Consider the following 25,158-nt stretch of genomic DNA (forward strand, 5'->3'; position numbering starts at 1 on the left):
TCCATTGCCCGAACATATCAGTAAGGATACATTTCATATTTGGTATCACTGCAGATGATCTCTTCAATTTCATGTTAATCCTTTGATACTTTCCCGTGCACATCACGTTATCTCCGAAAAGCAGATGCGTGCATCTAACTTGAAGCATTTTGGTCAAAGCAAATACTTGGTGGCATAAGGTAGAATCACAGGCATCTGTAAAAAAATTCCAAGCAAAGTAAAACCATGAATCAATAATAAATGGTGTCTGATTTGCTCTGTTTTCCTTCCCCTCTGGTTAAGAGAACATGCAACAGCCGACGTTCCGCCCCAGTAACCTGTTGGATCTATGTGATTTATTGACATTTGCTTTCTGTGATTGGCTTGCTCTAACCACAGCTTTGCGATTATAATGCATGCCGGTAGGCCTACTTATTATTAAGTAATAGGATATGCCTGTCAGTTCTCCTTGTGGTAACAGACTATTTTTGTTTTGTAGGCTATTTTACTAAAACAACACTATTTAAAATAAATCTTAAAATAAATTTAAAATAATCTTTTTAATCTGATTATAATAAGGACATTATCACAAACAGCAATTATTAAAATTATTGGATATTATAGCATTTGGCATTTGAGTGTTCCATTAGCATTAAATTGTGTAGTGACGACGGTTCATCAGCAGGTGTTTGCCCCGTTTACTATCTTCTAGACGAGTTTACTATCTTCACATCTGGCGCCACTGGAATTCTGTTGATGCCTAGATTCCACAATGAGCTCCATACCCACCCTAGAAGTGTGCCAATCTCCCATGGCCGGAATAAACAATGGGGTGATTTTAATGTTTGGGCATTATGCTTAGGCTACTCGTTATGATAGCATTCTATTAGAATAGTGAGGGGAACAGAAATTGATGGAATTTCCATAGTGAGAGAGAGAGAGAGAGAGAGAGAGAGAGAGAGAGAGAGAGAGAGAGAGAGAGAGAGAGAGAGAGAGACCTATATAGTTCATTTAGGTATTAATTTACCTCTCTGTAGTTTTAAGGATTAATTGATTGATTGATTAATATTAACAGTATTATCTCTATTCGGGCTGGACTATTTCATTCACCGGCATTTTGTATTCTCATCTGCAAGATTGTCAAGAAAGCAAACCACAGCACATTAAACAAATAAATGATCCTGGGTGGCCAAGATGCTGTTTAGAGTAGACCATGCAGATGGACAATTTCCTGTTGACAGAAAGTTTATTTTAGAGTGCTGGGAAATGATTTCCACTTCAGCACTTAAGTGATAAACACGTTAATTTAATTATAATAAATATATTAAATACAAAACGATAAATATATTAAATACATTTGTATAATAATCATAGATAATAATAATACAAGAAAACATTATAATAAACATAACAAAGATTGTTTTTTGCTAAACATTATTTAATTTTCGATTGCTCAAAACCTCTTTAACCTGGTGTTGCTATTAGTTCTCACTCCAGTCAGTTATCTTCTCCGCCGTCTGATTGGCTGAGGGGCGTGTCATTTGGTTGAATGAGTAACGGAAGTAGATTCGGACGTTGGTGCTCATTTTGACAGGAGTGAAACGCACAATTCAGGTAGAACTTGTGTTACATGCTGTTATTAATATATGGGATATTGTTTAAACAGAAATCGTATGCTCTGTTTTAGATGATAGGATATTTGTATAGAAAATGATTGCATATTTGTTTGCATGGCACGCACAGATTTGCGGGATTTCATTGTTTGATTTCCTGCACTATCAAGTGTGCTAACAGTATTAGCTGTTCAGTTAACGTTAAGTCCCAGAACTGAAAGAGAAACCCTCCGTGTCAGTGATGATTCACCTTTTAGCCTCAAGGACAGTCTTTTGACTGTGTATTTCTAGAGATTTACATATCCAAAATAATTACTCAACTATTGGCTTATTAGCTGTGTGTGTGTGTTCTTGTTCATATTACATTGTGTGGACCAAATGTCCCCACAAGGATAATAAAACATGAGATCACCTGGTCCCCACTTTTCAAAAGGTTTATAAGTCATACAGGATGATGTTTTTTGAAAATGTAAAAATGCAGAATGTTTCCTTTGATGGGTAGGTTTAGGGCAGTGTAGGGGGATAGAATGTACAGTATAAAAAACATTACATCTATAGAGAGTCTCCTCAAACCACAAAGATAGTGGACAAGGTGTGTGTGTGTGTGTGTGCGTGTGTGTGTGTGTGTGTGTGTGTGTGTGTGTGTGTGTGTGTGTGAGTGTGTGAGAGAGAGAGAGTGAGTGAGAGTGTGTGTGTGTTCAGGATGTAAGCTATATGTGAATCCCCAATAATAAGGTAATTTTGTTATTTTATGTACTATGACTGACATGTAATCAATGATTCTTTCATGCTTTTGTGAATTTTCAGTGGAGAGGGATCTAGCTGCCTAAAGTTTGAAATGGTGGACTCTCAGTATTACCTCCCAAATGACATTGGGATCTCTGCTCTGGATTGCCGGGAGGCTTTCAAGCTGCTGTCTCCCAAAGAGCAATTGTATGCACACTACCTCTCCCGGGCGTCCTGGTACGGCGGCCTGGCTGTGCTGATCCAGACATCTCCCGAGTCTGCCAACATCTACGTACTGCTGCAAAAATTATTCCGAGCACAGGCGCCACTGCAGCTGAAGGCAACGGCGACTGCAGCTGGACTGAGTGCAGAGGAATATCAGGTTAGTGAAATGACCACTACCTGAACACCTAAGTTAACATCTGCTCCATGATTATTGTCATAACAAATGTCTATCTCATTCTAGGCCTTCCTCGTATATGCTGCTGGGATTTATGCAAACATGGGGAACTACAAGTCGTTCGGGGACACCAAATTCATCCCCAACCTACCAAAGGTAAAATACCCTGTATATCCCATTTGTAGTCTGTCATGTTGTTATGTAACATCCCAGTAGTTTTAGTGTTTGATAACTATGCCTTTTTTATATCCAGGATAAGTTCAAGGCTCTGGTGTGGGAGAGCCTGGCGTTTGAGGAAAGCCCCAAGGACATAGAGTCACTGTGGAGCTGCTGCTCTGAGCTCCTCTACTCCCTAGAAGACAAGCTAAAACAGCTCGGTCTGGGTGACAAGGTAAAAGAAAAAGAAAATAACTTATTTTTATTTTTTTACAGCTTAGTCTCAGGTTGATGTTTTACTGTTACTATTCTTTCCTAGGGGATCACAACTTACTTCTCAGGGAACTGCTGCTTAGAAGATGCAGAGTTTGCCCAGAAATTTCTGGACTCCAAGGTATCCACCTTAGCTATTTTCTGTGAATGTGTGAGACTTCCGATTCATTAGCCGCTTTTGGTAGATAGCTAGTAGAATGACAAAGTGGTAAAACTGCTGGTGAAAATATTTAAGCTACAAAATGGTGAGTTTATAATTACATAATAAATGATACACCAGTTTGCAATATCAAGCAGCGTAACAGACTGTTTTTGTACAGCTAACTGAAAGCAGCTGACACCGGAAGCCTTGCACATTCCCAACAGCTGTATTGTTCCGTGGATTAATAATCAAACTGTGGAATTAATATGGTGTATGCCACATGTAGCCCTCGTTTCACAGAAAGGGCTTAGATTAAGCCAGGATTAGGCCTTAATTAGGACATTTAAGTAGCTTTTATTAACTTTCCTTTGTAAAATAAATACTGGTGTGCATTTAGAGGCAAAACAATGGGTCTGACATATTTTAAGATATGTCAGTACAAGTAGCTTTCAGTTAAAACAGCTCAAACATGCATTATAGTCTGGGACTAGTCTTAAGCCTTGTCTTTGGAACAGGGGGGTAGAGTATTATCTCTTTCCATTATTAAAGGGATAGTTCACTCAAAAATGAAAATGTGATGTTTATCTGCTTATCCCCAGGGCATCCAAGATGTAAGTGTGTTTGTTTCTTCAGTAGAACACAAATGAAGATTTTTAACTTCAACCGTTGCTCTTATAATGCATTTCAATAGGATGCATTTCTATGAGAGTCAGCATGAGAGTAAAAAACACAGACATATGAACCCATATTAAACCCTGCGGCTTGTGACGACACATTGATGTCTTAAGACACCAAACAATTGGTTTCTGCAAAAAAAAACGAACGGTATTTATGGAATTTTTTGGTGTCTTAAGACATCAATGTGTCGCTACGAGCCGCAGGGTTTAATATGGATTTGTATGTCTACTGGTATGTTTTTTAGTCTCAGTGGTTCTCACAGAAAAACACCCCATTGAATGCATTATATGAGCAACGATTGGAGTTAAACATCTTAATTTGTTTTCTACTGAAGAAACAAACATACCTACATTTTTGATGTCCTGGGGGTAAGCAGATAAACATAAAATGTTCATTTTTGGGTAACTATCCTTTTAATGCATAATTAACAAATTATTTTCCATATTTGTAAAGATAATGTCCTGTGTTTTGATCCCAGGGATCACGCATAGGCCTACAGGAAAAAATATTAAACATTGAATAAATTTTAAACTAAAGCATCAAATAAATGGAATTTATATATCAGTAATAATTTACAATAAGGTTAATTTCATTAACATTATTGAATGCATTAGGTGTCATGAGCAAAAAATGAACAATACTTCAACAAAATGTATTAAGCCAGGTTCATTTAATGTGTTGTACAAATGGACATCTGTTAATGTGCTTGGAAAAAACAAGAATTAACAATTAACAAGAGTTCATAAATTAACATTAATCTATAATAAAAACTGTATTTTTATTGTTTTTTGAATGGGCATAATAGCTTATTTCAACCAACTGAACCATGTTGTAACTTGATCTTGTTTTATCCTCACTGACAGCAGCTATTTCTGTATGAATAAACCAATAATATTCTATAAATAATATTATTTACCATTAATATTGACTCACATTTAGATTACTGTCTGTTCTTGTAGAAACTGAGTGCCTACAACACCCGTCTGTTCAAGACTGAAATAGAGGGCAAGCGGTGCTATGAAGTGCGTTTGGCATCTGCCGAGAAGGCGGGTGAGTATAAAGACCAGTTTATATGTTGTGTATTACTTTTCATTTCATCTGTGGTTTTTCCTTCTCTCTATTATTTTCTCATTTCTGTTATTTCCCTCCCATCTGCAGACTGCTGCGATGCTGAGAAGGGCGGTGAAGCTTTTTGTGGCAGATATGATTTTGAGGATGCTGTGTTCTCTGTTAAGAGGGGCGATTATTCCTTTCTTATGGAGAAAGTGTGTCAGAACTTGGAAAAAGCCATGGTATGACAACGTTCAAGTTCAACCAGGAAAAACACTGACTCATTGATACTTTTGGATTACGGAATGAACAGCATGACCTTTTGAAGCACGAGTAAATCTTTTTTTGTTGTTGTCTCAGGCTCATGCAGCCAATGAAAACCAGAAGAAGATGCTGGAAGAGTATATCCGCAGTTTCACCTATGGCTCAGTGGAAGCCCATAAAGAAGGGTCCCGTTATTGGATCAAAGACAAAGGACCTATTGTGGAGAGGTGCTTGACCCATATTCAATAGACCTGTGGCCTTTTACACACAGTTAATTGAACAAACTTTAAGTTTAAGAGTAGGTTAAATGCTGACAAGACCAAACAAATCCAACCCGGTTTAGATTCAACAGTTTCACAACGCTTGTTATAAACATTCTACGGCAACTTTGAGCCAGGGATTTTGATTAACTCTGAAGCGCGTGCACCTGAAAGTGTGACATCTGCAACAAACAGCCGATCACACGAAACATGGAGGGCGTCAGTTGGATTCACTCGGAGTGTCAGCACAGTTTAGTTCTCTGCTGAAGATTTATACAGAGATTGTTATGAGACTCATTTACAAGGCAAGAATACACTGCTGCTGCTGAGAAAGTTGAAAAATGGTTGCTGAAAGAAAACGTCTATATCAATGCAAGTAAATCGACTGAATTTCATTTTTATAGGTATACAGTGAGCTTAAAATAAAAAAGCAAAGTTGTTTTAAAAACATTTTGAATTTGAATGCGTTTTTGAGTATTCAAACAGACGCATTGTATAAATAATTAGAAATAAAAGCTGGTTGTTGTTTTTATTCCAGCACCTTTGCCTTTATGCAGATTTGTAGTAGAGAGGACAGGAAGTGGGTGGGAGAGAGAGAGAGAGCGAGAGAGGGGAGGATAGGATCGGGAAAGGGCCATTAGCCAGGATTTGAACTAGGGTTGCCCATAGAGAGGTCATCAGCTCAGATGAAAGCAAAGTGATTTTAGTCTCAAATTCTTTTAATGTCTAGTGCTTTAATTTGGAGCAATATACTGAATGTAGGAGTGAGTTTACAACATCAGATATATATGCCACTTTGCTCACAGCTGATTGGTTCCTAATCCACAACTCGGAATAATAAGTACCTTGGAGCATGTTAGCCGTGTAGCATTAGTTAACATGGCGATGAACACAGTTAAAAACTAATGAACCTAACTAATGAAAACTAATGAATGAATGTTTGATTTCATTGTTGAACTAGGCTTATTGTTCTTTTCCATATGTTATTTCTATTACAAACAGTTACATTGGTTTTATTGAGAGCTACAGAGATCCATTTGGCTCAAGGGGTGAATTTGAAGGTAAGCTCAAATATTTTTCATTTATTTAGAATGAAATACACATACAAATGCAATTTATACATAACAAACCTTGAATATGCCACCCTCATCTATGATTAACATGTTTTAAATTTAAGAATTTAAAACATTTTTTTTACAGAATTTAAAAAAAATTAAGATTTAAAAAAATAATTTTGTTATTGTAATGAAGAAAAAAAAAAGTCTCATTAAAGAAATTAAATTCTTAAATAGTTGGGGTTGATCTTAATATAGTAATTAAAGGATGATGATGATAATATTTATGATAATGATTGTATAAAAAAAAAAATCATGTGGTGCAACCCAGTTCATCAAAAAAAAAAAAAAAAACAGTAAATCATTTCACACAGATTGCTCAAACATCAAGTAACTCTTGTAGATTCCCAGTTATGACTTCTGTTTCTCTCTCGCCTTCGCACTTACCATCTTGCACAATAGGTTTTGTTGCCGTGGTGAACAAGGCCATGAGCGCTCGCTTTGCTCAGTTGGTGAGCTCGGCCGAGGTTTTGCTTCCAGAGCTGCCTTGGCCTCAAGCCTTTGAGAAGGACCGCTTCCTCAAGCCAGACTTCACCTCTCTAGATGTACTCACCTTTGCCGGCAGCGGCATTCCTGCAGGAATCAACATTCCAAACTGTGAGTCCTCTGAAATGACATGTATTTTTGTTTTGTTTTGTTTTCAGGTTTTTGCAGTCAGGTTTAATTGATAAATGTTGAAGTTATGATTTGATATGATATGAGAAGTTTTAACCATTTATCTGTAGATGACGACATCAGACAGACAGAAGGTTTTAAGAACGTGTCCCTTGGGAATGTGCTGGCTGTTGCGTATGCCACGCAAAAAGACAAGCTCACCTTTCTTGAGGAGAATGATAAGGTAAGACTGATGACGGCTGTTTGTAAGGTTCTAATGCTGGGGTGCTCAATTCTGCCCCTGGATATCGACCTTCTTGCAAAGTTTTGCTCCAGCCCTGATCAAACACACTTAAACCAGCTAACTGACATATCAGTAAACCCCTCCCCTTGAATGCGGATGAGCCAATTGCAGTTGAGTATCAGTTGCACAGGGACCTAAACTCGGACGTCTTTTCAGGTTTTAGCGCTACAGAGAAACATGGGAAGATCCAAAGCTGTCATTGGTTTGATGGTGTTTATGCTTATGTGCTTGGATTACTTAGCCTAGAAATCTAGATGGACCCTAGCGGCAGCAAATATAATTTGCAGCCAGAGTGTCTACCAATTGGCTTACAAGCTTGAAAAACCAAACTCTAGTCAGGCCAATCACATCATGTATAGAGTTGGTGGGCAGGCTTATTGTAATGACAGCAGAGTTGCGTGCAACTTGGAAACAAAGAAGCTGACAAACAACGGTCTTTCGAAACAGCTTTGGCCACGACTCTGGAATACTTGGAGATTAAGCTTTTCTTTGAGAAAAGATCATAGAACTGCAAAAAATTAAGATGTGTTCGGAGTTTTGCTGACCAGATAAGGTAAACCTTTAATCTATCAACTAGCTCCGCTTTACCATCTTCATTGCTCTGGTTGGTTATAGTGCTATCCTATTGCGTGCAGAGGGACTTTGAAAGACATACACTCATTAAGTTACAATTAAAGTTAGTGAGTCCATACTAACATACAAACATAAATAACTGACTGTTAACTGACTGTTCTCACGTCATGTACATGGGTCAACAACACAAACGAAGGTCTACATTTCAGTGCCTCTCCATATTAAACTGGTTAAATGTAAATTAATTTAATCTTACCCTGCGGTAAATTAAGTGTTGATCCTGCAAGTTGCCATCTGCAGTTGGGATGACCGTAACATGAGGCTTCTCCTGCTTGCGTTGAGATCTGTAAACCCTCACTTCCAAATTTATTTTGTTACCCACCATATTTATTTAAAAATCTTTTATGTATCCCTCCATGGCATATTTAAGTCCCACGTGAATGCTCCTTAACGAGAGGTGGTCCTTCTGTGTCAAAAATGTATCAAAAACATTTTGGGACAAGGTTTTTACACTGACAGCTGTCATTGTAAGACAGTTAGCTACTCCATTTGTTTGTCCAATTAACTAAGGGGGGGCAGGGCTTACCGATACTTGATAAATACAAAGAGGTGTGTTAGATTAGGGTTAGATCTGAACTCTCTAGGTAGGAAGATGATCTCCAGGAACTCCAAGGATTGGGCACCCATACCCCTGGTTTCACAGTCATGGCTTAGGCCTAGTCCCAGACTAAAATGCATGTTTGAGCTGTTTAACTGCACTCTGTGTCAATATCATGTCAGTGCCATTGATTTGTCTCAAGATTATAATAGTTTTTTTTAAAGGCATGTTTATAAAAGGTACTTAATAAATGCACTAATTGATCTAAGGCCTGATCCTGGCGTGGTCATTTCTCTTCCTCTGTGGCTTTATACCTGTAGGACCTGTACATCAAATGGAAAGGGCCTTCTTTTGAGGTGCAGGTTGGACTCCATGAGCTGCTGGGTCATGGCAGCGGGAAGCTCTTCGTTCAGGTAGAGAAGCACAAGCAGATTAACATGTTGCTGCTTATATATGACTTGTGGGTTTTAAAAAGGACATTTTCGACTTTCTACTGATGGAATAGTTCTGTTTAAGATTTATTTATATATGGTGTGGTATATGTATGCCGAGACGGTAAGATTTAAAAAAAATTAATTCCTTTTCACAATGATTCAAAGTGATAGTAAAGACAAAATATTTATATTTTAAAAACATGGGTTGTACTTTACAAATATGTTAACTACATCCATTAACATGAACTAACAATGAAAAATATTTCTAAAGAATTTGTGAATCTTAGTTAATATTACAGAAACATAGGCTTATTTTCCAAGTCCCTTAGAGTTAAATCGTTGAGTTTTACCGGTTTTGAATCCATTCAGCTGATTTTTGAATCTGGGGGTAGCACTTGACACAGTCGTTAATACTACATGACGCAACTACAGAATAGTAAAGTTTCAAATAGAAAAAATATTATCTTTGAAAAAATAAATTCTTTGGTCCTTTCTGAGCATAATGGTCTAATCCAATTCAATGATGTACGCTAAGCTATGCTAAAAGTGCTACCGCCAGATGCAAAGATCAGCTGAATGGATTCAAAAACGATAAAACTCAACTGTTTTACTCTAAGGGACTTGGAAAATGAGCCTACTTTCAAAAAGAGTGTTCCTTTTATTAGTAATTCTTCTGTTTAGCTATGAAGTTGATTAAATTGTCTTTTTAGCAGAGGGTCTGCTACTGGAGCTTAAATTCTCAACAGAGCATAGTTAAATTGAGCCCAGAACATTTCATGCATTCAAATGTTTCAGTTTCTTTATCTTGTGTGTTTGTATTGAAACAGGATGATAAGGGAAAATTCAACTTTGATCAAACTGCTGTTCGTAATCCAGAAACAGGGGAACTGGTGAGTTGTTTACCTTGACGCTCTGCCTATTACTGGATGGAACATTTTACTGAAAGGGAACTTTTGGCTTTCAGATCTCGAGCTGGTACAAGGGCAGCGAGACATGGGACAGCAAGTTCTCCACCATCGCCTCGTCCTATGAGGAGTGTCGGGCTGAGTGTGTTGGTCTCTACCTGTGTCTCAACAAACAGGTGCTCAGGTAAGTCACTGAACGTTCAGTCACTTCTGCGTGGATTCACTAAGATATGAATGCTAAGCAATTTGTGTGTGGGGGGGGCAGTATTTTTGGGCATGAAGGGGAGGATGCGGAGGAGGTGGTGTACGTGAACTGGCTGACCATGGTGCGTGCCGGCCTGCTAGGATTGGAGTTCTACACACCAGAGAGCAAGAGCTGGAGACAGGTGAGATTCAGATGTGTACCTGTCCAGAAAACATTATTCTCTTGCTTGGTTATCTTCTCGTGTTGACATTAAACTGGCATCTCGCTGTTGTAGGCACACATGCAGGCCCGGTTTGTGATTTTGCGGGTTCTGCTGGAGGCTGGAGAGGGGCTGGTTGGTTTGAAGGAATGCACTGGGACAGATGGACGACCAGATGCTGTCATAACCATCGACCGCAGCAAGATCAACACAGTGGGCAAGAGCGCCATCCAGAGGTTCCTCTGTAAACTGCAGGTGCAGCCATTTTACTGTTCAAATGGAATTAGTGTTTTGCTAACTGAATACTGCACTGCATACGCTAGCCTACCTGTTATTAAAAATAGTATGAGAGACAGAACACATTATGCAACAGAAAACATTTCCAATAGTAGTATGACCACATGACATTGCATGTTAGTGAGTTATAGAATATAATAATCTAAATGTACAGTCAAACCAAAAATTATTCAGACACCAGAAATAATTTTTAATGCGTTGTTACTATTGGGTGCAGGACACTATAGTTAATTTATGTAAGTGAGGATAGCAAAATAAACTGTGACCATATTATAATCAAAAATTCTTCATACAGTGGTCTATCAGTAAAATTGATACAAATTTGGGACCAAAATTATTCAGGCTCTTTGACCTGACCATGTTTTGTTTAATTGTTTTTTCTTTAATTGTTAATGCGACCTTTTATACCACACACTGAACAAAATGAAGCACTGCTTGGCAATTGGTTGACCTGAATGGGTATTCTATAATTGTGTACTTAAATTTAACAGCTGATTGGCTGATTGTATTCCTTTACTTACCTTTCTATCAAAGTTATCTGACATTATCAAGATGAATTTGCTCTGACGCAGTTTAACTCTGAGTTCTCGTCATATTTTCTTATTACCATTTTCTAAACTATAGTGAATAAACTGGGATAATGCGAGAAATATTGAAGTCTGTCTTGATAAATTGATTTAAATTGAAGTGTCTGAATAAATGTACATATTATTTTTATTTGTTTAATGTTTTAACTTTTGGTAGTCTGATAGAGTAATGTGACTAAATTACTGTTATTGTTTTATTTTGAAATGGTTTTTATTTGTATATTATAAGTTTTATTTTAAGTATTAGTAATTTGTTGTTTTTATTAAAAAATAATATACCTATATAATTGAACTTAAACTTAATTTTTGTACTTCAAATGAAACTAAACAAAAATGAGAACTGACACTAGCTGAAATAAAATGCTTGTTTTATTACATTTTATTTCAGTTAATGTGATTGTATCTAACTGTGTGACTTTATACCTTTTCTCATAATGGTGACTTATTATATATATAATATAAGCCCATGCAAAGAAGTTTAGGATTTCAGCATGTTCCAAAGTTCAAGTTGGTAAACTCTGACCTGTGAATTCGTTTTATGGGAAGACATGTGATCAATAAGTAACACTTTTTTTTGCAGTAAAGTGGAGTAGATTGTATATTTTTACTTTCTGGATTCATTATTATGTTATTTGTTGAATTCCTATTCATAAAAGAAAACTTTTTGTAAAGGTGCACAAGTCGACAGCCGATGTGGAGGGAGGAAGGGCTCTGTATGAAGGCTACTCTGCTGTGACTGCTGACGGCACCTACGATTTCCTGCGCCTCAGAGAGACTGTTCTGCTCCGTAAGGAAGCTCGTAAGATGTTTGTCCAGGCTAATACCTACATCAAAGGTTTGTGTTCAGCCACATAGAAAACATTGTCATTCTTGTATGATCCGAGACTGAAACATAAGCTACACATATACACAAGATGACTAATGTGCTGTTGTCTGTGTTGTAGATGATGCTGTGAAGCTGGTTGAGTATGAAGGCAGCGCTGAAGGACTCATCCAGTCCTTCGTCGAGCGCTTCCCTGATGATGCTGAGGAGGTAGAGAGCAAGCTGCTGGAAATGACCCTCACGGATTCCACCTGCTGGTGCTAAGAGGACACAGTGCTGTGGAAGACATCCTCTCAGACGAGTATCGGGCCACACTGAGTTACAGCTACTTTCGGAAACGAAAAAAAAGGCTGCAGAGTGCACAAGGAAGGAACTAGTAATGATTATAAAACCATTGACATATAGGAGGAAGGAAGAACTGCACTTAAACACAGGAACATAACCCCAATCTCTTTACCGTACTACTGTTTTCTTTCTATTTTGTCTATTCACTTCTAAACAAAGGCAACTCTGATAAGAGTTTTAATTAGAATTTTCTGTTCCTGCTTCCGCAGCCCACACTTCCCACATAGGCATGTGAAAGCGCCGACAAGAGTGAACTTGCCGTGTGAGGGTGGGACTTATGTAATCACAACACGTAACACACTTTCTCAACTTACTTTAAAATAGAAACACTCTGCACTAACTTCAAATCATATCTAGTTCATATGCCGATTCTCTGATATCTAGGAGAAATGGTAGAATTCGTTCTTAAGAAAATAAATTCTTCATTGTTTACAGTACTTTCAGTTCCTCAAAGTGGCAAAGCGTTCAGTGTGGACTATGAACACCAACAGTCCATACCAAATAAAACCAATAATTTACAAAGATATTGTATTGTTGTTTACTTTCAAAATACCAAAACATTTGTACAATGCATTTCATATAAATATTATCATGATACAAGGTGAACAATAAGATAATACATAACTCAATACTGACCATCTCACAAATGAGAAATTTCCATAACTGGTTAATTACCCACAACGTTTTTACATTAGAAAAGACTAAAAGGGAAAGAAAATGAAGAACTGAAATTTGGAGTAATGAATCCAGTCATTAATAACCAAGACAAATAAGACCATTGAAAATAATATAACAAGAGAAAATGCCTTATTGCAATTTATATGCCAAATAAAATCTCACAACACCAGCAGAACACTATCCATAACTACTATTAATGGACACAAAAATACAATACACTCTTAAAAATGGAAGTTTCAAAAGGGATTTTGCTGCAATACATTAGAAGATCAATTTTGGCTTCTCAAAGAACCTTTCAGTCAGCAGCATTCTTTCTTATTATTATGAATAATCTAAAGAACATTTTGTGCAATTAAAAGATTCAGTTAATGTTGAAAGTTCTTCATGGAATCATGGATGCCAATAAAGAACCTTTATTTTTAAGAGTGTAATCTTCCAGTCAATATTACATTAATTCAGTGAAATACAGCTCATAATATGAGCTCCATTACAAGCATATTATTATTTTATGTGGCAAACCAGGCATGCTGTATAAAATACAGAATTGCTTTGACCTACATGTAGCATCCAACAAAAAGTCTCTTTGTTTTTATTTTTATGAAGCCTCCTCGGTGAGATCCACCGCCCCACCTCTGTTCAGCTTCTGGGACCTTTCATCCTGATTTGTCACCTGGTAAATAAGGGGAACCATACTCGCTCCGATGCTCTGCAGATCTTGAACCTGGGCGTTAGATGGGATAGGTGTTAACTCCCCGTCATTCCTCCAGTACAGGCTGTAATCCTCTGGCCGGTCCACCCCAAACTTCAAAGCACAGAGCTGAGCCATAGCCTCACCGTCGAGGGCAGTCTTCCACATTAGAGTTTTCACCATGCTACGGTCACCATCTTGAAACAGCACCTTTATAAATCTCTGTGGCATAGAAACAACAAATAGAGCTCTTGTTTTTTGTTGGTACTTTTGATATAAACTTAATACTTGCATAATTCACAGTGCTGTGTAGTAACTGATTACCAATCCATGTAATCTGGATTACGTAATTAAATTCCACAAATGAAGTACTTGGTATTTTACATTTTAAAATGCTCAGATTACAGTTACTTTTTTATTGGTTACATGATTACATGTTATTCTTACAATGGCAGTAAATTATTCATAATTTATTGATTACTTTTAAAAAAAAAAAGTCTTTTTCACGTTCAGAAGGTCTTCCAGGTTTGTGGAATTGCACACAGAGACCTTGTGACTATCATTGAAAACTGAGACCCACACAGCTTTTGTTCACTGGATTTACACAAATCATTCCACTTTGAAGAAGTGTTTTCTTAACATTGCATCTGCATATTTAATCAGCTCCTGACGAACATTATTATTTGAATTATCACTCAGTAAGTCATTTAACAATGTATTACAGTATTTGTAAGGCTTTTGTCTTTTAGACACATTAAAATTTACAAATTTCAGTCTGGGAAACCCTGATGATAAAGAAAGGAATATATTTTATTTCTAACTATTTTTATTATCAATAATATGGTACAAAATGATCCTATTCAAATCAATGTGATCAAAAACTCAGGTTATATTACCTTAAATGTTTAATGTAATGGATTACATTATAAGTAACATTTTTGTAATCCGCAACCAACTACATTTGTAAGTAATCTACCTAGCACTGACGATTCAGCAAGTGTTGATGTATTTTGCTTTGTTCAACCAGTATATCTGACCTGGTGCAATTTGTTGTCTTTCTGATTTGTGGTTTCGTTGCTCCGACGCCGACTCCATTCTTTCAGAGACTCCCTGGCCTGGTTTGTGAGGCCGCTGGGTGGCACGTCCTCTGGCTGACTCTGAATCAGACTCAGACTGGCATAGAGACTTGTCAGATAGTAACCCCCTTCAAGAGAATAATAATACAATTATTATTATATATTATATAAATTTAATTCATTTGTTTTTTATGCAGTTCAAAGTCAATTTACAGAATGAAAACTTAAATTTGAAAATGTGATTGGAGTATTGATTAGTTGTGGAGCTAAAGATTCCAAAGTGTTTATCCATACCTTCTCCTGTAAGCCAAGAGCTTTCCAAAAGCTCCATCATATACTCCACCTCCAGAGAGATCTCTGGCATATTGCACAACACCATCACGTAGGAGAGAGCAGGCAGGAAGTCATCAGCTCCAAATTCCTGACCTGTTTTTAGGGATACAGATAGCAAGATCTCATTGCATTGATCAATCGTGACAGTTAAGACATTTTTAAACTCATGACAGTAAACTAATTTTTTTTTTTTAATTGAGTTCTGCGGAGTGGTCTAAGACCCTAGGACTTTTGTCGCACTTGAACCACCAATACACAAAAAAATGGACCGGATTCGAGGAGTTTTGCGCTTGAAATCGGGTCAATTTGACCCCCGTAGGAATGAATGGAACGTGAGGAATGCTTCAGTACACAGAAAAGTTGCTCAAAATTAAAACTAAAAATGCTAAAACTTTTCCAAAACATTTTTTTAAATAATATCTATGTTTGTATCTGATTCTGAATGCATACGGGAGAGAACTGAATTTAGGATTTCTCAGCGGAACAGCTCATTCGCTCCATATAGACCCTATATGGAGCAAATGAGCTGTTCCGCTGAGAAATATTATAGAGCTATAAGGCCATCTAGTGGCAAGAGTCATGAAATATCTTGTTATATTATTATTTTTCTTCTGCAAGAGGTCAGCAAAGATATTTTGAGCTGAGTTAAAAGGGTTATGCATGGAATTGTGACTTATTTTGAATTGAAGTTGAAAGAATTCAAATAAAGTGCTTAAATTATTATTTATGTATTATTTATTGATAAAAATCTAGTCATTTAAAGGTAAATAAAATATAAAAATTTAAATCTTCAAAAATATTTTAAAAACTCGATAAAGTTGGGTCATTTTGACACACGAGGGAAGGATTTGTTAAAAAGTGCGAGCAAGGAATGAGGATTCCTCAAAGAATCCTGAATTTTTTTAGCATTGGTTCCACAAAAATACTTAACAGCACAACTGTTTTCTACATTGATAATAATAATAATAATAAGAAGAAGAAGAAGAAATGTTTTTGAGCAGCAAATCAGCATATTAGAATGATTTCTGAAAGATCATGTGACACTGAAGACTGGATGAATGATGCTGAAAAATCCGCTTCATCACAGGAATAAATTACTTTTCAAAATGTAATAAAATTATAAAAACTATATTAAATATTAATAATATTTCCCAATAGTACTTCTTTTTTTTACTGTATTCGATAAAATAAATGCAGCCCTGGTGAGCATTACAGACTTCTTATAAAAACTTTAAAAATATTTTACTGACCCCAAACTTGAAGCTAGACTATGTGCACAAATAAATCTGCATGTATAAAATAAACCAATGTACTTTAAGAACTTCCTTACCTGATTTGTTTTTCATGGCTTTGTAAATGAGTTTGCAGATCTGCAGGAGTAGCAGCACTTTGTCAATGGGCGAGTAAGCCCGCTGCATTAGAGTCAACTTGTGCTTAATTTTCTCAATGCCCTGGGCGTCAGGAACGCCCACCTGAACCCCAAAGAGCTTCTGCGGTGAGGCTCCTTTGGCTCTTTGCAAGCTGTCCGTCATTCTCTGGAAGGAACCATCTCGTTTGTGCAGGGTCTGTAGAGCAGCATCAATCTGAGGCTTCAGAGGCTTCAGCACACAGCGGAACATGGCTTTCTCCAGCGCTTGGTCTGCACAAAGGAAAATACGGTGGTATTTCACCATTTAACTTGTTTGAATGATACTGACAACCTTATTGCATGAAATCACTGATTCAAATACCTTTCTCGTTCTCAGTCAGAAGAGTTTCTATTGGAGGTTCAAGCTCTCCACACTCCAGAAGGAACGCTTTGGCCTGACCGATGAAGAGACGCAAATCCTGCAGCAGCTGTACAGCAGAGGTCAAGCACTGGGGCTTCAGCGCCTCTCTCTGCTGCCTCAGGAAGTCCTGAACCAGGGTTCCAAATGCCATGCGCCGGTCACGAGACAGGTCCTCCACCATCCGCGCCACTCGCTTCTCTGGGGCGAAAAAGGAAATGAAGGCAGCGCTCATCTTGCGTAGGGCGGACATTGACTTCCTGGGAGGCGGCGTGACAGGGTTGCTAGTGCCTCGTACGAGGGGAGGACGCTCGGGACTCTCCTCAGTCTCGTCCAGGCTGCTAAGCGAACTGCTGCTATCCAGCTCACTAAGGGACGGAGCGTGTCGCTGTTCCAGAACAAGCTCTTCCTCGTCATCTGCTTCTTCCTCCTGTCCTTTCTCCTCCAGGATTTTCGCCTGGGCCTAAAAGCACAAAAAGACAGTGATGAAAACACAAACTTACCTTAAATGTCCCGTAAAATCGGTGCTGAAAAGTCTCAGTACCTTCTGAAGAGTCTTGGGCATCTGATAGTCATCTTCTTCAGCAGTAGGAGAAAGAATAGGGCTGACCATGGTCTTCTTCTGAGACGCTACACAAGGTTTCATATAGTCCGTGGCTTCCTCCTCAGTATTCTTGATAGCTTCCTCACCAGCCTGAACTGCAACAGGTGGGATCATCTGTTTTGCAGCTATTAATCTCGCTTTGCATTTGGCTTTAGCCAGTAACGGTGGTGGAGGTGGTGGGATGACAGGTGGTGACAGGGGGCTGGAATTTTCAGTGGAGACTCGAACCTTTATGCTGGTTTTGAAATGATGACGTCTGCGCATGGCGTTGCGGCCAGGGTAGTCTTGAAGGAAGAGAGGGTTGACGAAACACAAACCTTTGCCTCCCCCGTAATTCAGCTCACAGGGACTCCGTGTTTGGATTGGGCAAAGCTCCTGGAATGGGGTGGGGTTTAGGTTGCTGGGCGTTGAGCAGTCTTCTGGGCTCGGAGTTGGGGGCAAGAGTTTGTCAGCGGCAAGAGGATCATTACGAGGACCCCGGACATTTAGGTGGGAACTCCAGAACTCTGGAATGCATCATGATGATGAACATGTTTTATGATGCATATTAGCTGACATTTATGAAACTCTAAAATCTTTTGAGTGAACAATAAAGTATCATATAAGTTATTGAATACAGTGACTTATAAATTCAAGTAAAATTACAATTCCACTATTTTTTCTAATTTTAGATTAAACTTAAATATTTAAAGTGTATATATATATATATATATATATATATATATATATATATATATATATATATATATACAGTCTTGTTCAAAATAATAGCAGTACAATGTGACTAACCAGAATAATCAAGGTTTTTAGTATATTTTTTATTGCTACGTGGCAAACAAGTTACCAGTAGGTTCAGTAGATTGTCAGAAAACAAACAAGACCCAGCATTCATGATATGTACGCTCTTAAGGCTGTGCAATTGGGCAATTAGATGAAAGGGGTGTGTTCAAAAAAATAGCAGTGTCTACCTTTGACTGTACAAACTCAAAACTATTTTGTACAAACATTTTTTTTTCTGGGATTTAGCAATCCTGTGAATCACTAAACTAATATTTAGTTGTATGACCACAGTTTTTTAAAACTGCTTGACATCTGTGTGGCATGGAGTCAACCAACTTGTGGCACCTCTCAGCTGTTATTCCACTCCATGATTCTTTAACAACATTCCACAATTCATTCACATTTCTTGGTTTTGCTTCAGAAACAGCATTTTTGATATCACCCCACAAGTTCTCAATTGGATTAAGGTCTGGAGATTGGGCTGGCCACTCCATAACATAAATTTTGTTGGTTTGGAACCAAGACTTTGCCCGTTTACTAGTGTGTTTTGGGTCATTGTCTTGTTGAAACAACCGTTTCAAGGGCATGTGCTCTTCAGCATAGGGCAACATGACCTCTTCAAGTATTTTAACATATGCAAACTGATCCATGATCCCTGGTATGCGATAAATAGGCCCAACACCATAGTAGGAGAAACATGCCCATATCATGATGCTTGCACCTCCATGCTTCACTGTCTTCACTGTGTACTGTGGCTTGAATTCAGAGTTTGGGGGTCGTCTCACAAACTGCCTGTGGCCCTTGGACCCAAAAAGAACAATTTTACTCTCATCAGTCCACAAAATGTTCCTCCAGTTCTCTTTAGGCCAGTTGATGTGTTCTTTGGCAAATTGTAACCTCTTCTGCACATGCCTTTTTTTTAACAGAGGGACTTTGCGGGGGATTCTTGAAAATAGATTAGCTTCACACAGACGTCTTCTAACTGTCACAGTACTTACAGGTAACTCCAGACTGTCTTTGATCATCCTGGAGGTGATCATTGGCTGAGCCTTTGCCATTCTGGTTATTCTTCTATCTATTTTGATGGTTGTCTTCCGTTTTCTTCCACGTCTCTCTGGTTTTGCTCTCCATTTCAAGGCATTGAAGATCATTTTAGCTGAACAGCCTATCATTTTTTGCACCTCTTTATAGGTTTTCCCCTCTCTAATCAACTTTTTAATCAAAGTACGCTGTTCTTCTGAACAATGTCTTGAACGACCCATTTTCCTCAGCTTTCAAATGCATGTTCAACAAGTGTTGGCTTCATCCTTAAATAGGGGCCACCTGTTTCTTCACAAAATTGATGACCTCAGTGATTGAATGCCACACTGCTATTTTTTTGAACACACCCCTTTCAACTAATTCAACTAATTGCCCAATTGCACAGCCTTAAGAGCGTGCATATCATGAATGCTGGGTCTCATTTGTTTTCTGAGAATCTACTGAAACTACTGGTAACTTGTTTGCCACGTAGCAATAAAAAATATACTAAAAACCTTGATTATTCGGGTTAGTCACATTGTACTGCTATTATTTTGAACAAGACTGTATATATATATATATATATATATATATATATATATATATATATATATATATATATATATATATATATATATATATATATATACACACACACACACACACACACACACATAATATATATATATATATATATATATATATATATATATATATATATATATATATATATATATATATATATATATATATATAATATAATATAGTGACATTTTATCAAAATAACAGGTTATATTATAATAATAACAATTCCTGTGATGGTGAAAATTACAGCATAATTTATTCCAATCTTCAGTGTCACATGTTCCTTTAGAAATCATTCTAATATGCTGATTGTTGCTCAAGAAACATTTAGTATTATAACGCTTAATATTTATTTGGATACAGTGTTGTAGTTAAAGATTATTTGATGACTAAAAGTTCAAAAGAACAGCATTTATTTGAAATATAAATCTTTTGTAACATTATACATTCTTTACTGTCAACTTTGATCAATTTATGCATCTTTGCTGAAAAAAAACTTTTGCCACTTTCTTTTTGTACAGTATGCTTTTTTGTACAAAAAGAAAGTATAAAAGAACCTATGCCCTACCTATTAATCTGGGATTGGTGTAACATGAGGATCCATAAAATGCCTGACAGAAAGGTGCCTTTGAAACCTTTAATTCATTTCAACAGATTTAAACTGGTACCTACCTACACCCATATGAGAGATTGACTCCAACTGTTTGTGTGAGGAAGCCTTGGCTATTGCTTCAGGCAGCTCCAGAGTGAAAGGAAGCACATCCCTAAAAAACAGATAAAGAATAATGGAATAGAAATGTAGGGAGTGTCTTGCTGTTGTTGTAGATAGAACATATTAAATACTAATCCATACCGACTGACACAGTAGAAGGCAATGAGTCTGCACAGATCTGGAAAACTGATAGCTGAGCTTTCCAAAGAGAAGGCTGTTAATAAAAAGGAAATGGTTTAGTCACTAAAAGTCGATTACTAATACTGACATGAAATTTAATTAAAAATAAACACAGAATAGTATTGCCTACTATATTAATAATTTATTTATTTTTTGAAATAGTAAAGGGATAGCTCACTCAAAAATGAATATTATGTCATTGATTACTCACCCTCATGTCGTTCCAAACCCACAAGACCTTCAGTCATCTTCAGAACACAGTTGATGAAATCCAAGAGCTCTCTGATCCTTCCATAGACGGTAATTTAATGAACACTTTCAAGGTCCAGAAAGGAAGTAAAGAGATCGTTAAAATGGTCTATGTGACTCCAGTGGTTCAACCTTCATTTTATGAAGCGACGACACTTGGCACAGGCCAGAACGAAATTGTTGAATTATTTTGGTTTACAAAAAGTATTCTCGATGCTTCATTAAATTAAGGTTGAACCACTGAAGTCACATGGACTATTTTAACTATATTTTTAATACCTTCCTGGACCTTGAAAGTGTTCATTAAATAGCTGTCTATGGACGAGTCCGAGAGCTCTCGTATTTTATCAAAAATATCTTCATTTGTGTTCTGAACAGATTAACAGAGGTCTTACGGGTTTATAATGACATGAGGTTGAGTAATTACTGCCAGATTTTAATTTTTTGGGTGAACTATCCCATTTAAACACATGCATATTATACTTTACTTTTTTTCAAGCTTTATTGCTTGCTTAAAATGCATTCAATATGACAAAATATTAATTTATTTCTTTAAACTCACCTGAGTCCTCTTCTCGGATGACAACCTGCTTAAAGAAGGACGGCATGCTGTCATCTGCCAGCCGGACGCACAGCATTTTTTTCTGTGATGTACTGGACTTACGCACCAAGAAGGTCTACAAGGAAATAAAAGATTCCAAGAATGTTGTTAAAGTTTGATTGTAGGCTAACTGTCTATTTTCAATGCAGATGGTATGTCCGAATGTGCTGCTCACCCCGGGGGGCTCACGCCGCAGGATGTGTAAAGCCGTAGCCGAGTTACCGGAGAGCTGGAGCCACACAGGATGCGTCAGCAGGAGCCGGTCCAGGACACTGATGCTCCTCAGGGATCCTTTCTGCGGACATGCCCGCCTGTCCCCCACAGGCCGAGAGTCAGGATAGTCGTACACAGGGTCACCCTGCATCTTCTAAAAGACAGACAGATTTCAGCTCCTTTGACAATGAATCTCTGTTTTTCCTTTTATGTGGACATTGGCACAAAAAGGAAGGAAGTTGTGAGAAAGTAAGTCTCTGTAAGGCAGCTGAGACCTTAGCTGAGTCTTACAGTAAATTATTCATGTACACATCTTTGTTTTATCTTGTGTGTTTCTCGTACATTTTGTCACTGGTTTTCCTAGAACGGCTATTTTAACACAATCATGTGCCTTCTTATTCCTTCTGACCATTGCTTTTGAATGACTTCGGGAAACTCCCTCACTGACTCTGTATTTCGCCTGGCCATGTGAGAACCGTGTGTCACAGTCTGACTAATACCACATCTCTACTGTTTTGGTTCTGCATTAACACAGACCATTCAAAAAGCACTTGCATTGTTCATATAGACGACACAACAGAAGCATCATTTGTACCAAACGGGGGTGAAAGGTGAAGAAGAACTGAGAATTACATTTTCGAGAAGTATTTATGAAATAAAGGCAGTTTACCGCCCATGAAGTAAATCGGTTCTAATTAAAAAAATAAAAATACAGGAGTGGATGCATTGTTTGAAAACTTTCTTTTTTTCACTGATACATCTTATATAATGACACACTTTAGTCTCTAAAGCTGACTCTAAAGTAACTTGTTCACTAGTTGAGTGAGGTTGGGTGGCAGGTTGACTGTGTGGGCCAGTGTGGAATACTTTTTGGCAAGAGTCAATGGCTGCTATGGCAACAGAGGCTTACATATACCACTGGGCATTCCTACCCACGGACACACACGCCTCCAATGTTAAAATTTAGGAAAGGACAGATACTTTTTCCAAACCTCAATGTTACAAACTGGGCTCAACTGAGAAGAACTGATCAAATTAAAATACTTTGAATACAATGTAAATGGCTTTTTGATCAAAAGTGTCTGCCAAAATGCATAAAAGTAAAGTATTTTTTTGCTAAATGTAAATAAGTATTAATATAATTTTGACGTTACTTGGAAGATAAAGAACATATAGGTAAAAAATATATTTAAAAAAAGATATATTAAAACTTTCCTCTCAAGGTACTATTAGTTTTTTTAGGGAAAAAAAACCCTTGACTGTAGATTCATTAGTAGGACAAAAAGCCAAACTGAGATATGCCTCTAATAATACTTTATAATAAAGGTTTCTTATGATTCAAAGTATAAAACACGAAGATGAAAAAAAATTGGTGGAACCACTGCACCGTGAATGTATGTAAGTGTACTTAATTAGTATTTAAAAATGAAAAAAAGAAAGAAAGAAAAAATGTCATTCATGACTTAAAAAGTTGACTCAAACACATCTTTTGCAAATATCGTCACCTTTTTTGATGAGTCAAAAACCTTTACTCCATTTGACTTGAACAAAATATATAAAATGCGTTATCATTTTGTTAAATAAAAAAAATCTAAATATGGGATATTTAAATAAATAAATGAAAATAGTCTTGTCACACTTTGGCTAAAATTTCTCCTTGAACATTTGTATTTGTCCTTGACCAATCCAATGATGAATACAGTTTTAATGGATAAATAAGGGCGGGTAAACTGAAGTCCTGTTCGCATGAGCTCTGAAATAATTGCTGCCTCATTTACTGTAGACTTGGCATGAGCAGAGCAAGTCCAGACTGGTGAGAAGGAAGCCTTTAAGTATGCACTGGGAAAGAGCTGCTATTATCTCTGTTTTGTAATGCTGGCTCAGTTTTATTTTTAATTGTTGGCTGAACAAGATATTTTAGGAGCTGTAAAGATACAGCACTAAATGGAATGACAGTGGATATGCTTTTTTGTTTTTTTGTTAAAAATGGTACAGTGTACACAGTGTAGTGCATTGCCACTAAGGCACAGCCATTTCTAAGACTGAAAACAGTATGGCCAGAGTAATGGGATTCATAAATGACTTAGAATTCAACAACAACAATGATAACCTAATAATGATAATACATATAAACTGAGAAATGTGTTAAAAAGGGTGTAATGTAACTGCTTTTCAAATATCTTATAAAATAAATACACTTAAATTGTATTATATAATGTATATATACAATATAAATTATATAATATATAACTATAATTTGACAGCCTCCCAGTCCAATACAGACACATTTGTAGATTAATACATGTATATATATTTATTAGAGAGAGAGAGAGAGAGAGAGAGAGAGAGAGAGAGAGAGAGAGAATTAAAAAGAAACACTGAACTATAACTGAATACTTGTACAATAGGAGAATACAATAAATCTTGACAATGCGAATCGTTATCAATACATATGAACAGTGAACAGTCACTTCGTAAAATCTTCAGTAAAAAAAAAATCAACATCTCACGCTTTTGTAACTAAGCACACACTTCCTCGATCTGTTTTCTCTTAGAAGATGGTTAATGTTTTACTGTATTGTAGGCTAAATGCCACATGACAGTAAAATATGTCAACCTCTAACACAGGACTATATTTATACGAGACAGAGAAGATGCGCACTTACCTCTTTTCAATCGCTGTTATTCAAAACTGACTTTTCCCAAAGAGTCAGATCCATGAACTGCTCTGAATTACTTTTGGAAATATGGAAAGTCCAGGAATATATAATTAAATGGATGTTGCGTGTTATTCCACCATCCACACGTTTGAAATATGCCTAAGGGAGTCTACGTGAAACTGTGATTCACACTCTTCCTACACATGTGTTTTCCAGGCGAGCGTTCTTCTACATGACAAGTCGTTTCAAACCTGGGCCTGCGCATGCGTTGTTGTAACACGAGAGAAATATTCTATAATAATTCATTGCCCCACGTCACATTCCCAATTATTATTAATAATAATAATAATTAATAATAATAATAATCATAATGGAGATATCTTCCACAAGACCTAGTTAATCTTTTTTTATATATATTGCTTGTCAGATTATAATAAACGTTGCAATATCACTATCAAGTCTAGACACGCACACACATTTTCATGTTTTATAC

General features: G+C 37.1%; 2 protein-coding genes across 2 annotated transcripts; one reads left to right on the forward strand and one right to left on the reverse strand.

The window, feature by feature from the left end:
• The first annotated feature begins 1,487 nt into the window (after positions 1–1,487).
• On the forward strand, positions 1,488–13,044 carry dpp3 (dipeptidyl-peptidase 3). The gene is made up of 18 exons (XM_067424234.1): positions 1,488–1,593; positions 2,400–2,700; positions 2,785–2,874; positions 2,972–3,109; positions 3,194–3,268; positions 4,927–5,017; positions 5,126–5,259; positions 5,378–5,508; positions 6,544–6,602; positions 7,059–7,253; positions 7,382–7,494; positions 9,046–9,138; positions 9,987–10,049; positions 10,124–10,248; positions 10,330–10,450; positions 10,544–10,723; positions 12,025–12,187; positions 12,297–13,044. Exons 2-18 carry the CDS (start codon positions 2,431–2,433, stop codon positions 12,437–12,439), a joined length of 2,184 nt encoding a protein of 727 aa, XP_067280335.1. The 5' UTR covers positions 1,488–1,593; positions 2,400–2,430; the 3' UTR covers positions 12,440–13,044.
• Positions 13,045–13,128: 84 nt separating this feature from the next.
• Positions 13,129–24,925, reverse strand: rin1a (Ras and Rab interactor 1a). The gene is made up of 11 exons (XM_067424233.1): positions 24,672–24,925; positions 21,968–22,159; positions 21,754–21,868; positions 20,904–20,976; positions 20,723–20,814; positions 17,606–18,171; positions 17,026–17,524; positions 16,626–16,934; positions 15,257–15,388; positions 14,924–15,090; positions 13,129–14,108 (listed from the first exon to the last, which is right to left on the reverse strand). The coding sequence occupies exons 2-11, from the start codon at positions 22,154–22,156 to the stop codon at positions 13,794–13,796; spliced, it is 2,457 nt and encodes an 818-aa protein (XP_067280334.1). The 5' UTR covers positions 22,157–22,159; positions 24,672–24,925; the 3' UTR covers positions 13,129–13,793.
• Positions 24,926–25,158: the final 233 nt, after the last annotated feature.

The sequence above is a fragment of the Pseudorasbora parva genome, chromosome 18 (genome assembly GCF_024679245.1).
Source record: "Pseudorasbora parva isolate DD20220531a chromosome 18, ASM2467924v1, whole genome shotgun sequence".
Classification (NCBI taxonomy): domain Eukaryota; kingdom Metazoa; phylum Chordata; class Actinopteri; order Cypriniformes; family Gobionidae; genus Pseudorasbora; species Pseudorasbora parva.